At 49.6% G+C, this 13,709-nt stretch overlaps 1 protein-coding gene across 1 annotated transcript; it reads right to left on the bottom strand.

Annotated features, from left to right (window-relative positions):
• Positions 1–52: 52 nt before the first annotated feature.
• LRG1 (leucine rich alpha-2-glycoprotein 1) lies at positions 53–12,207 on the bottom strand. The gene is given in 4 exon segments (XM_081846316.1): positions 53–1,240; positions 4,954–4,977; positions 4,979–5,180; positions 12,167–12,207. Coding segments are annotated over 4 exon segments (1,257 nt in total). The 5' UTR covers positions 12,193–12,207; the 3' UTR covers positions 53–235.
• Between the last annotated feature and the right edge of the window lie 1,502 nt (positions 12,208–13,709).

Below are 13,709 nucleotides of genomic sequence, written 5' to 3'. Positions count from 1 at the left end.
GTGCTTTTATTTAAAATGCATCTCTGGGTTATTTATGGGGCATAGGAATTCATTCATTATTCTCCCCCCCCCCAAAAAAAATATAGTCTGGCCCCCCACAAGGTCTGAGGGACAGCGGACTGCCCCCCTGTTGCAAAAGTTTGCTGACCCCTGATCTAATACATGATTTTGGAGCTTCCTCGCAACATCCTCCTTAGGGACAGGGCTGGGCAAACCCTGGTTATGTACTGAGGATTCAGCAAACACCAAATTCAGCCTCTTTGAGCGACATCACCACCCGGCCTTTGAGGCTCTCCGGGGAGGCACAAACCACTTCTTCCCTGGAGTACAGGATGGCAGAATGACGCGTCACCCAGTCGACGAAGCTGCTCATGAGGCAATCACATGCCCATGGGTTTCTGACGAGGTCGAGGCTGAGCTTAGTGATCTGGCCTGAGAACCCAGGGTCCCAGGAAGCGATCTGGTTGTCGGAGATGAACAGGGTATCTAGATTCCTCAGAGGCTCGAAGATTCCTGGTGGGAGACGGGTTAAGCTGTTGTTTTGGAGGAAGAGGTAGCCCAGGCGTGGGACCTCCTGGAAGGTTTTGTCTGCGATGGAGTGGAGATGGTTGCCTCCTAGGTCCAACCGCTCCAGAAGAGGCATGCCCTCCAGGATCTGCGGAGAGAGCTGGTGGAGGAAGTTGAAGGAGAGGTCCAGAGCTGTCAAATTCTCCAGCTTGCTGAAGCAGGAGGGGGGAACGTCCTTCAGCTGGTTGTTGGAGAGATCCAGGGTCTCCAGCTGCCTTAACGGGTGGAACCACTGTGGTCGCAACTTGGTCAACTGGTTCATCTTGAGAAACAGATGATTCAACGAGCTGGAATTCTCAAATATTGACGGAGGCAGATCTTCCAGGAGATTGCTTGTGAGATCCAAGGTGTGCAGCTCTGGGAGGTCACGGAAGAGGCCGCCGGGAAGGTCCTCCAGCCTGTTGTTAGATAGGTGAAGTTCCTGAAGCTTGGGCAACCCCAGCAGCGCATCCTCACCGATGCTGGAGATGTTTGTGAACTCGACGGAGATCAGGGTCGTCCGCTCAGGGAAGCCAGCTGGGAAATGGCTAAGGGACGGGGAGGAGCAGGAGAACTCGGTGATATTGCTTGGGGTGGCCACAGAGGGGCACTGGAGAGCCTGGAGGCAGCAGCAGTGAAGGGATAACACCATGCAAACAATACAGATCAGGACTGAGGAATCCATCCTGCGACTCTGTATGGATGGAGAGAGAGAGTGAGTTTATTTGCATCCCTGAAAATTTGCCTTGGCTGCAAGTAAATCGAGAGCTACGCACCAAGACAAGTACAGTGGTACCTTGGTTCTCAAACTTAATCCGTTCCAGATGTCCGTTCCAAAACCAAAGCGTTCCAAAACCAAGGCGCGTTTTTCCATAGAAAATAATGCAAAACGGATTAATCCGTTCCAGACTTTTAGAAGCAACCCCTAAAACAGCAATCAAACATGGGTTTTACTAACAAGGCCACCGATCCATAAAATGAAAGCAATAAACAATGTACTACAGTCACACAATCAATCAATCAGTAGCTGAACTGGGTTCCACACAGTCACAAAAACCACAAAAATGCGAAGTAAATAGCAAAAACAGACAGATCTCGGTGTAACACTCAGAATGGAAGTGTGGCACTCAAAACGGAGCATATTCGGCTTTCGAAAAAAAGTTCACACACTTACTTCCGGGTTTGCAGTGTTTGGGTTCCCAGTTGTTTGAGTACCAAGGCGTTTGAGAACCAAGGTAGCACTGTATCATAAGGGGGAGTGTGAGATGTGGAGCTCTTAACTTTATGCAGATGTGATATTTCCATTTTTGTATGTTTGCTTTGCTGCTGTTGTTGTTGTTCAGTTTTACATCAATTATTTGAATTATATGCATTGTGACCAGTTGTAACGGGTTATAGCTTTTAGCAATAAATATTTCATTCATTCATTTAAAGGTTAAGGGACCCCTGACCATTAGGCCCAGTCGTGACCAACTTTGGGGTTGCAGCGCTCATCTTGCTTTACTGGCCGAGGGAGCCAGAGTACAGCTTCTGGGTTATGTGGACAGCAGGACTAAACTGCTTCTGGCGAACCAGAGCAGCGCACGGAAACGCCGGTTACCTTCCCGCTGGAGTGGTACCTATTTATCTACTTGTGCTGGCGTGATTTCAAAGTGCTAGGTTGGCAGGAGCAGGGACCGAGTGACAGGAGCTCACCCCGTCGCGGGGATTCGAACCGCCGACCTTCTGATCGGCAAGTCCTAGGCTCTGTGGTTTAACCCACAGCGCCACCCGTGTCCCATTCATTCATTTTCATCCCTGTAAATACCTGCATGGTCTCCCGCCAGCTTGAGAAAGCAAAACTTATCATTTGGGCAGAGCTAGCTCCTGGTAAAGTGGATGAGACTCATAATCTCAGGCTCGTGGGTTCAAGCCCCGTGTGGGGCAAAAGATTCCTGAATTGCAGGGAGTTGGATCCCGGCGGTTCCTCCCATCTCTGCAATTCTAGGATGAGAAACATAGCAAGACATACATCCACATTATGGGTAGGCAAACTAAGGCCCGGGGGCCCAATCGCCTTCCAAATCCAGCCCGCGGACAGTCAGGGAATCAGCGTGTTTTTACATGAGCAGAATGTGTCCTTTTATTTAAAATGTATGTCTGGGTTATTTGCGGGCCACTTTTCATTTTTTCCCCCTTTTAGAATATAGTCCGGCCCCCAACAAGGTCTGAGGGACAGTGGACCGGCCCCCTGCTGAAAAAGTTTGCTGAGCCCTGTCCACATTGTACATTTAAAGCACATGGCTCCCCCCCCCCAAAGGGCTGTGGAAGTGTCATTTGTTAAGGTTGCTGGGAATTGTAGTTCTTACAGGGGTAATCTACAGTTCCCAGGATATGTCCCGTGATATTTGCATTGGCCACAAGTCACGGCGATCGTTGACCAGAGGCGAGTGGGTGGGGATGGCAGGAGTGCCAATAAACTTTGGAAACCTTGTCCGCCAATTTCTATTGATTGGGTCAGTGGTAGATCGCATGCCTTGCATGAATCCTAGAATCCTAGAAGGGCAGAGCTGGAAGGGCCCCCAGTGGTCATCTAGCCCAGCCCCCAACAATGCAGGAAGAAGGTTGCAGGTTCAATCCCAGGCAGGGCTGGGGAAACAGTGCCTGAAGTCCTGAAGAATCAGTCAGGGTAGACAATACTGGGGTAGAGAGACCCAATGGTCTGACTCAGTATAAGATCTCAGTATTCAGGATTGGGACTCAGTACAGTGGTACCTCAGGTTAAGAACTTAATTAGTTCCGGAGGTCCGTTCTTAACCTGAAACTGTTCTTAACCTGAAGCACCACTTTAGCTAATGGGGCCTCCTGCTGCCACCGCTGCTATGCCGGAGCACAATTTCTGTTCTCATCCTGAAGCAAAGTTCTTAACCCAAGGTGCTATTTCTGGGTTAGCAGAGTCTGTAACCTGAAGCATCTGAAACCTGAAGCGTCTGTAACCTGAGGTAAAGGTAAAGGGACCCCTGACCATTAGGTCCAGTCGTGGCCGACTCTGGGGTTGTGGCGCTCATCTCACTTTACTGGCCGAGGGAGCCGGCGTACAGCTTCCGGGTCATGTGGCCAGCAGGACTAAACCACTTCTGGCAAACCAGAGCAGCGCACGGAAACGCCATTTACCTTCCTGCCGGAGTGGTACCTATTTATCTACTTGCACTTTGACGTGTTTTCAAACTGCTAGGTTGGCAGGAGCTGGGACCGAGCAACGGGAGCTCACCCCGTCGTGGGGATTTGAACCACCAACCTTCTGATTGGCAAGCCCTAGGCTCTGTGGTTTAACCCACAGGGCCACCAGCGTCCCTGTAACCCGAGGTACCACTGTATTAAAAGAATGTCTGCAATTGTGCTCGATCTGGGAGGCATGATGTATTCCCTCTGAGTGGGACTGGCTGAAGGAACCTCACATGTACAGTCTGAGCAGCGGTTCCCAAACTTAGGTCTCCAGTCCAATTAGGTCTCCGTTGGACTACAATGCCCATCATCCCTGACCTGCTAGCTAGGGATGATGGGAGTTGTAGTCTAAAAACATCTGGGGGGACCCAAGTTTGGGAAACTCTGGCCCAGAGGGTTCAGTCCTACTACAACTACAACATGCCCCACTGCAGTCAAAAACATCTGGTGGGCACCAGGTTGGGAAAGACACTCATACCCCCGCACCCCAGAGAACCTTAAAAACAAGAAACTTGGGAAAACAAGAAGAAGTACAGTGGTACCTTGGGTTACAGACGCTTCAGGTTACAGACACCGCTAACCCAGAGATAGTACCTCAGGTTAAGAACTTTGCTTCAGGATGAGAACAGAAATGGCGCGGTGGCAGCAGCGGGAGGCTCCATCAGCTAAAGTGGTACCTCAGGTTAAGAACACTTTCAGGTTAAGAACGGACCTCCAGAACGAATTAAGTTCTTAACCCGAGGCACCACAGTACTGCATTTTGCAGCTGCAGAAAGGCAGAATATCTCAAGACCCTTCAAATCTATTGCACATACAGTGGTACCTCAGGTTAAGTACTTAATGCGTTCCGGAGGTCCGTTCTTAACCTGAAACTGTTCTTAACCTGAAGCACCACTTTAGCTACTAACGGGGCCTCCTGCTGCTGCTACGCCGCCAGAGCATGATTTCTGTTCTCATCCTGAAGCAAAGTTCTTAACCTGAGGTACTATTTCTGGGTTAGCGGAGTCTGTAACCTGAAGCGTATGTAACCTGAGGTACCACTGTAATTGTCGTTCCTCCCTCTTCCCACATCCGCAGCTTCGCTTTGACACGGCTCTCCCCGTTCTGAACGCTCCACAATTCAGATTATCGGAAGCTGAGATGAGCCTGGGGACTTTGCTTCAGGATGAAGGACAGGGAATGGAAAGCTTGAGAGATGCTTACCTGCAGCTCGGTCGCTTTCGCCCAGCAAACGATCCCTTCCACAGTGGATCCGTTCGACTTCTGCCTTATCGTGGGAGCAAGGGATTGGCGCAAGGAGGTCTCCGGTCCCTGAAAGGTTCTCCACCAATGGGAAGTTGAAGAGAAAGGGAGGGAACAAGAGGCTTCCAAGAAATGCCACCCATTTGGTTTTGGTTGCATCATCTGGTTGGGAAACACTATGTTGAAATCTGAAAAGGACAGAGCTAAAACGAGTCTCAAAAGTGGACTCAGAAACTTCGCAATGACCTGAAACCAGTGGCTACGGAGAAAATAGGAAACCGTGGCAAAGAGGCCCAAACCCTCATAAAACAATAAATAATATTTAGAATATGGTGGACGCCATTACGTTTGTTTTATTAAAAAAAAAGGGCATGGGTAGGTAAATTAACTAAGGCCCGGGGACAGGATCTGGCCCAATCGCCCACGGACGGTCCGGGAATCAGCGTGTTTTTACATGAGTAGAATGTCTCCTTTTATTTAAAATGCATCTCAGGGTTATTTGTGGGGCCTGCCTGGTGTTTTTGTACATGAGTAGAATGTCACATAGAGGAGTAGGATGTCACCTAGAGGAGGGAGAAAGGTTGTTTTCTGCTGCTCCAGAGAAGCGGACACGGAGCAATGGATCCAAACTACACGAAAGAAGATTCCACCTAAACATTAGGAAGAACTTCCTGGCAGTAAGAGCTGTTCGACAGTGGAATTTGCTGCCCAGGAGTGTGGTGGAGTCTCCTTCTTTGGAGGTCTTTAAGCAGAGGCTTGACAACCATATGTCAGGAGTGCTCTGATGGTGTTTCCTGCTTGGCAGGGGGTTGGACTCCATGGCCCTTGTGGTCGCTTCCAACTCTATGATTCTATGATTCTATGTGCTTTTATTTAAAATGCATCTCAGGGTTATTTGTGGGGCATAGGAATTTGTTCATTATTTCTTTCCCAAAATATAGTCCGGCCCCCCACAAGGTCCGAGGGACAGTGGACCGGCCCTCTGCTGAAAATTTTTGCTGACCCCTGATTTAGATTGTGCTGAGTCACTCTCACAGGCTTAAGCAGGTACAGGACAAACACATGTCAAATTAACCGGCATACCTGACCTAACCCTATCTTGGCCATTTTTCTCTGCATGCTGAAACCCTTTACACTCTAATGTCACCACCGCATCATGTGGCAGCTGATTCCACACATTCACGATACGGAATCTCAGATTTCTAGATGGGACCCTGAGGATCATCTAGTCCAACCCACGGCAACGCAGGAATCTTTCACCCAAAGTGGGGTTCAAACCCACAGCCCTGGTATGAAGAGATCCTTACTCTACCAACCGTGCCATTCCTCTTAAAAAACCCCAAACCCTTAATCCAGGGGTCAGCAAACATTTTCAGCAGGGGGCTGGTCCACCGTCCCTCAGACCTTGTGGTGGGCCGGACTATATTTTGGGGGAAAACAATAATGAATGAATTCCTATGCCCCACAAATAACCTAGAGATGCAGTTTAAATAAAAGGACACATTATACTCATGTAAAAACACGCGGATTCTTGGAGCATCCGTGGGCCAGATTTACAAGGTGATTGGGCCACATCTGGCCCCTGGGCCTTAGGTTGCTTAAAGGTAAAGGGACCCCTGACCATTAGGTCCAGTCGTGACCGACTCTGGGGTTGCGGCGCTCATCTCGCTTTACAGGCCAAGGGAGCCAGCGTACAGCTTCCGGGTCATGTGGCCAGCATGACTAAGCCACTTCTGGCGAACCAGAGCAGCGCACGGAAATGCCGTTTACCTTCCCTCCAGAGTGGTACCTATTTATCTACTTGCACTGGTGTGCTTTCAAACTGCTTGGTTGGCAGGAGCAGGGACCGAGCAACGGGAGCCCACCCCGTTGTGGGGATTCGAACCGCCGACCTTCTGATCTGCAAGCCCAAGAGGCTCAGTGGTTTAACCCACAGCGCCACCCGCTTCCCTACCCCTGCCTTAATCATAGAAGCAAAAAATCGGAGAGTTGGAAGAGACCAAGAGAGTTGCTTAGTTCACCCCGCTGCCAGGTTTCTGCATTCAGCGGAGATTCTGGGCTAAGGGACCCCCAAGCTCTGAAATCCCATGATTTCTCGTGTCCACAATTTCCTCCAACCCTTCGCTTCAAGCTGCTTGGTGGTACGACGAAAGCCCACCCTCTCCCTTCTGCTGCTGCCCGGTCAGAGCTGTGCCTTCGCCCCTCCAGCGAGTTTATTCTAGCTGAGATCAGAATCTGTTTGCCTCTGATGGATGCTGCAGCTGGGCCAACTTTGGGCAGCTGTGTGGACTGAATGGGCCCTTTTGTCTTTTGTCTGCACATGGCTTGTTAACCCGCTCGCCTTCAGAATCAGCTGTCAAGGGCCAGGATTCAGGCAAGGGGAGTCGGCTGGGCTCCTTACCAGAATCTGACACCCGACAACCACACCTGAGTGGAAAAGGGAGGACTTATGTGTGAACAGGTGAGCACTGACGCAGCCCCCTCCAGTCCAGGGACTTGGTCTCACACCAAGATACATCAACAGAAGAATAATAATAATTTATTATTTGTACCCCACCCATCTGGCTGGGTTTCCCTAGCCGCTCTGGGTGGCTTCAACAAAGACCAAAAATACACTAAGATGTCATACATTACAAACTTCCCTGAAGAGGGCTGCCTTAAGATGTCTTCTGAATGTCAGGTAGTTGTTTATCTCTTTGACATCTGATGGGAGGGCGTTCCACAGGGCGGGTGCCACCACCGAGAAGGCCCTCTGCCTGTAGCTTTGCTTCTCGCAATGAGGGAACCGCCAGAAGGCCCTCGGAGCTGGACCTCAGCGTCCGGGCAGAACGATGGGGGTGGAGACGCTCCTTCAGGTCTACTGGGCCGAGGCCGTTGAGGGCTTTAAAGGTCAACACCAACACTTTGACTTGTGCTCGGAAAAGTACTGGGAGCCAATGTAGGTCTTTCAAGACCGGTGTTATGTGGTCTCGGGGGCCACCCCCAGTCCCCAGTCTAGCTGCCGCATTCTGGATTAGTTGTAGTTTCCGGGTCACCTTCAAAGGCAGCCCCACGCAGAGTGCATGGCAGTAGTCCAAGCGGGAGATAACCAGAGCATGCACCACTCTGGCAAGCCAGTGCGCAGGCAGGGAGGGTCTCATCCTGCATACCAGACGGAGCTGGTAAGCAGCTGCCCTGGACGCAAATTGACCTGCACCTCCATGGACAGCTGTGAGTCTAAAATGACTCCCAGGCTGCACACCTGGTCCTTCAGGGGCACAGTTACCCCATTCAAGACAGGGAGTCCTCCACACCTGCCCACCCACTGTCCCCCCAAAACAGTCCTTCCATCTTGTCAGGATTCAGCCTCAATCCATTAGTCACCATCCATGAAGATGAAGGGAAGTCATAGTGACACTCTCTTCTGCCTTGGTCAGACCACAGCTGGAGTCTTGCGTTCTGGGCAGCACAATTTAAGAAGGATGTTGACAAGCTGGAACGTGTGCAGCGGAGGGCGACTGAGGTGATCAAGGGTCTGGAAACCAGATCATATGAGGAACAGTTGAAGGAGCTGGGAATGTTTAGCCTGGAAAACAGTAGACTGAGAGGAGATATGATAGCCATCTTCAAATATCTTAAGGGCTGTGGTTCTTTTGCCTTGGTCAAACCACATCCAGTGGCTTTCGACCTTTTAAGATCTGAAGCCTACATGTGCCTTGGTTTTTGTTGGCCTCATTTTTCCTTTTCTCGAGTTACTGATTTATAGTCCTGCCTCAGGCCTCAGTCCTGTTCTGGGCACCTCAGTTTAAGGAGGATATTGAGAAGCTGGAAGGTGGGCAGAGGAGGGCAGCCCAGATGGTGATGGGTCTGGAAACCAAGCCATATGAGGAACGGTTGAAGGATCTGGGTATGTTTAGCCTAGGAAAGAGGAAAGTGACAGGAGAGAGCCATCTTCAAATATCTGAAGGGCTGTCACACGCAGGAGGGAGCACGCTTGTTTCATCCTGCTCTGGATGTCAGGATTCGAACCCATGGCTTCAAATTGCAAGGAAGGAAATTCTGACTCAAAATCAGGAAGAACTTTCTGACATTTAGAGCTGTCCGGCCGTGGAACGGTCTCCTTCGGGATGCGGCCGACTCTCCTTCCTTGGAGGTTTTTAGACAGAGGTTTGACGGCCATGTGTCATGGATGCTTTAGCTGAGATTCCTTCCAACTCTATGATTCTATGCCCCAATAGGACCCCCTACCCAGCAGGACCTGAGTGCGAAAACAGCACTCTGCACCCGCGATTACGGATTAGGGATTCTGTCTGCTTTGCCTTCTTCCCTCAGTTAACCATTTCCCCAGTCCAAAGTTCATTCCGATGCATTTCCTCACCGGTTTGCAAATATTTATTCAAAGCCCTCGTGAAAACCCTCTGGCGAATTTCTCTCCAATACATGTTGGATGCAGTTTGGCCTAAAACAGCCATTGCTGCAAAGCGGTTTTCCTTAGTACAGTGGTACCTCGGGTTACATGCGCTTCAGGTTACAGACGCTTCAGGTTACAGACTCCGCTAACCCAGAAATAGTGCTTCAGGTTAAGAACTTTGCTTCAGGATGAGAACAGAAATGTTGCTCTGGCGGTGCAGCTGCAGCAGGAGGCCCCATTAGCTAAAATGGTGCTTCAGGTTAAGAACAGTTTCAGTCGGCCACAACTGGACCTAACGGTCAGGGGTTCCTTTATCTTTATCTAAATGAACATTTTAAATTGTAAAAGAGGAAGTTTAATAAAAAATTATAGGAAAAAAAATTAGATGTGGTCCAAACAACCTAACACACACATGTCCCTGTGGAGATGACAGCACCGAATCGGTGGCACATGCCCTTCTGGCTTGCCCTCTTTATAAAGACTTCAGGAATGAGATTATCACCCCTCTTTTATTGTCCATTCCGGGTCACCCAACCACTGCCGCAGTGTCCTTTCTCTTGGCAGATCAAGATGAGCAGATGACAGCAAAGGTTGCAAGGTGTTTTGCTGGGGAAATCAGAATAAGAGCCACTACAGTGGTACCTCGGATTAAGTACTTAATTCGTTCCGGAGGTCTGTTCTTAACCTGAAACTGTTCTTAACCTGAAGCACCACTTTAGCTAATGGGGCCTCCTGCTGCCGCTGCACCGCCGGAACACGATTTCTGTTCTCATCCTGAAGCAAAGTTCTTAACCTGAAGCACTATTTCTGGGTTAGCGGAGTCTGTAACCTGAAGCGTATGTAACCCGAGGTACCAGTGTATTTGACTATTGATTCAAACCCCTAAAATGTATTTTATACAATTGACTTTTTATTTCTATTCATTGTGTATCGTCTTGTTGTTCTATTGCTATGGCCGATGGCTGACGCAAATAAAGATTCATTCATTCATACCTAACACATAGGGGTCCGGGCAATATCCATCCTTGGCCACAAGGGGGCCCCCTTGCAGTTGTCTTCAAAACACGCTCCCTGTCTCAAGTCCTACTGAATTTTGCAGTGTTTCTAAGGCTGTGTTCACAAATCTATTTATTCGCTGCAGTTGCAGAGCAGGCTTTGTGACCCATGTTCCCACGACGCTATGCAAAATGCCTATTTATCTACTTGCACATGCTTTCGAACTGCTAGGTTGGCAGGAGCAACGGGAGCTCACCCCATCACGGGGATTCGAACCGCCGACCTTCTGATCGGCAAGTCCTAGGCTCTGTGGTTTAACCCACAGTGCCACCCGTGTCCCGCAGAGAATAATATGTATTGAGCAATCAGATAGAGGAGCTGAGGAGAGGGGAGGGAGGGTTTGAAGGGGGTGGGGAAAAAAGGGGGAAATAATGAATATATGTTCTCATATGCTGTTATGTTGGAATTGCATATACCTCTTAAAAATTGCAATTTTACCTCTTAGGTCCATTTAATTTATATATATATATAAATTAAATGGACCTAAGAGGTAAAAAGAGGTAAAGCTAAAAGACCCCTGGACAGTTAAGTCCAGTCAAAGGCGACTATGGGGTTGTGGCGCTCATCTCGCTTTCAGGCCGAGGGAGACAGCATTTGTCCACAGACAAATGTTTTCACTGGTTTGTAGCAGCAGCTGGGCCCGAAATGATGTGTGTTTTCAACCACGAGGGATCGCTTTGAAAGCAGGCAGAACATGTTGTGTATGAAACAACAACAGCTAGTTTGCTTAACGCACAAAAATAGAAGGAAGAAGAAAAAGTTCTCACCAAAGAAGAATGGATAAGCAAGGTGGCGCAGAAATGGCAAAGTCAACAGCCAAAATAAGAGACTTTAACGGTGATGGTTTTATGGAAGAATAGAAGCCCTTTTTGGACTATTCAGGGAAATATTATAGCTTGATGAACTCGCGAGCAGGATTTGAAATAACGAGCAACAGAAGGACTGGGGAAATCAGAGATCAGGAGGGCAAGAAATTTAATAAAGAATGGGGAAACTTTTTATAACACTGTAAACAACTGAAAACATTGGCAGGATTTTAAAAACACTTGCAATGAAGCGAGAGCTATGGTAAAAAATGATTTTTTTCAGAAAATACGGGGAATATGGGAATATGACACCATACACGTGTATAAGACTTGGGGTTTTTTATACTGGAAAATAATGTTAAAAGGGGGGGAAGGGTCAGTCTTATACACGGGGGGCAATCTCCCCCATTTTCTTAATTTTGAGTGCCCCCCAAAATAGGGGGCTCCTTATACATGGCGGCGTCTTATACACGGAAAAATACGGTATGTTAAAACTTTTGAAATTTTTGATAAAGAAATTACGAAAATATAAAAGGGAGCATAACAAAACGTGTGTGTGTGTAGAGCGAGAGAGAGAGCTTCTTAAGGGGAAAAGGACTGGCTGAATAGAGACCACGCCACGTGCCGCACGACAGTGCCAGAATAGGAGTCCCAATAAAAGGATCCGTTTCAGGGCGCAGTGCCCGCCCCCCCCTGCAGCAATCTGGTGTGCGGGGAAACAGAGAGGGCCCTTCTCCCGGTTTCCTTCCCCACCTCGCCATCGTCCCTCCATCTCCATCCCACTCAGGGCCCTGACGCCTCTATCCTCCGTCTCAGGCAAGCTCCTCTATTAAGCATTTCACCGTGTTAGCGATATTGTTTTCTTCTTTACTAGCTTCCAGGGAGCAATCCAGCTGGAGATTTATAGCTCGGCTAAAATCACCTTCCATTCTTAAGTGAGCCATCCATATAGTCCGTGATCAGGGACGAACCGCCGCCCCCCCTTCCCTCGCCCCACACCAAACGAAACACAAATTCAATCTTGCCTGGCTGCGAAGCAAATCCATTTCACGCAGACAGCTGCCTGAGCAGCAGAGAGCTTTTCCTCCTCCTTCTGACCTTGATACAGAGCAATGGATGTGGTTTTTTTCGGGGGGGGGGGGGGACAAGACGGGTTGCTAGTGCTGCGTTATGTGCAGACAAACCGGCACACTTGGCAACCGGGCGCTCGGATTTCTTTAAACTGGTTTGGCAACCGGGGGTAAGGTAAAGGGACCCCTGACCGTTAGGTCCAGTCGTGGCCGACTCTGGGGTTGCGGCGCTCATCTCTCTTTATTGGCCGAGGGAGCTGGTGCACAGCTTCAGGGTCATGTGGCCAGCATGAGTAAGCCGCTTCTGACGAACCAGAGCAGCGCACGGAAATGCCGTTTACCTTCCTGCCGGAGTGGTACCTATTGATCTACTTGCACTTTGACGTGCTTTCGAACTGCTAGGTGGGCAGGAGCAGGGACCGAGCAATGGGAGCTCACCCCGTCATTGCGGGGATTTGAACCACTGACCTTCTGATCGGCAAGTCCTAGGCTCTGCGGTTTAACCCACAGCGCCACCCGCGTCCCAGCAACGGGGGCTGGTGCGCCTTAAAGCCAGCGGATCAGACTTGGGGGCGGTGGGCAGCCTTTAGCCTAATTTCACACAGGGAAGAAATAGAGCTGGAAGTGGGAGGTGTGTTTCTGTGGAGGGAATGCCTCACCCACTTTTGGCTCCAGCGACCCCCCCCCCCTTGCTGGCACCTGCGCCCAAAAAGATTACGCTTGAAATGATGAGGCCCATTCGACCACTTTAATGAGCTGCCACCAGCGCCACAAAACACTGGTTCCACATTTGTAGGAACTTGGCTTGTTTATTTAAAAAGTGTGGCAGCCCATAAACTTTGGAACTCCCTGCCACTTGATATCAGCCAGGTGCCTTCAGCTTAAGACATTTATTTCTTTTTTGTTTAGGCCAGGCATCCTCAACCTGCAGCCCTCCAGATGTTTTGGCCTACAACTCCCACCATCCCTAGCTAACAGGACCAGTGGTCAGGGATGATGAGAATTGTAGTCCAAAACATCTGGAGGGCTGAAGGTTGGGGCTGCATGGTTTAGGCAAGCTTCCCCAGCGGAGCGGGGGCACCGACTTGTTTTGTTTTTGTTCTCGCTTTTATTATATAAAGTAAAGGTAAAGGGACCCCTGACCATTAGGTCCAGTCGTGGCTGACTCTGGGGTTGCGGCGCTCATCTCGCTTTACTGGCTGAGGGAGCCGGTGTGCAGCTTCCGGGTCATGTGGCCAGCATGACTAAGCCGCTTCTGGCGAACCAGAGCAGTGCATGGAAATGCCATTTTCCTTCCCGCCGGAGCAGTACCTATTTATCTACTTGCACTTTGACGTGCTTTTGAACTGCTAGGTTGGCAGGAGCAGGGACCGAGCAACGGGAGCTCACCCCGTC

The sequence above is a fragment of the Podarcis erhardii genome (genome assembly GCF_964252035.2).
Source record: "Podarcis erhardii genome assembly, chromosome: 18".
NCBI lineage: Eukaryota > Metazoa > Chordata > Lepidosauria > Squamata > Lacertidae > Podarcis > Podarcis erhardii.
The sequence above is the reverse complement of the archived record's forward strand: the minus strand, read 5'-3'. Positions and strand labels throughout refer to the sequence as shown.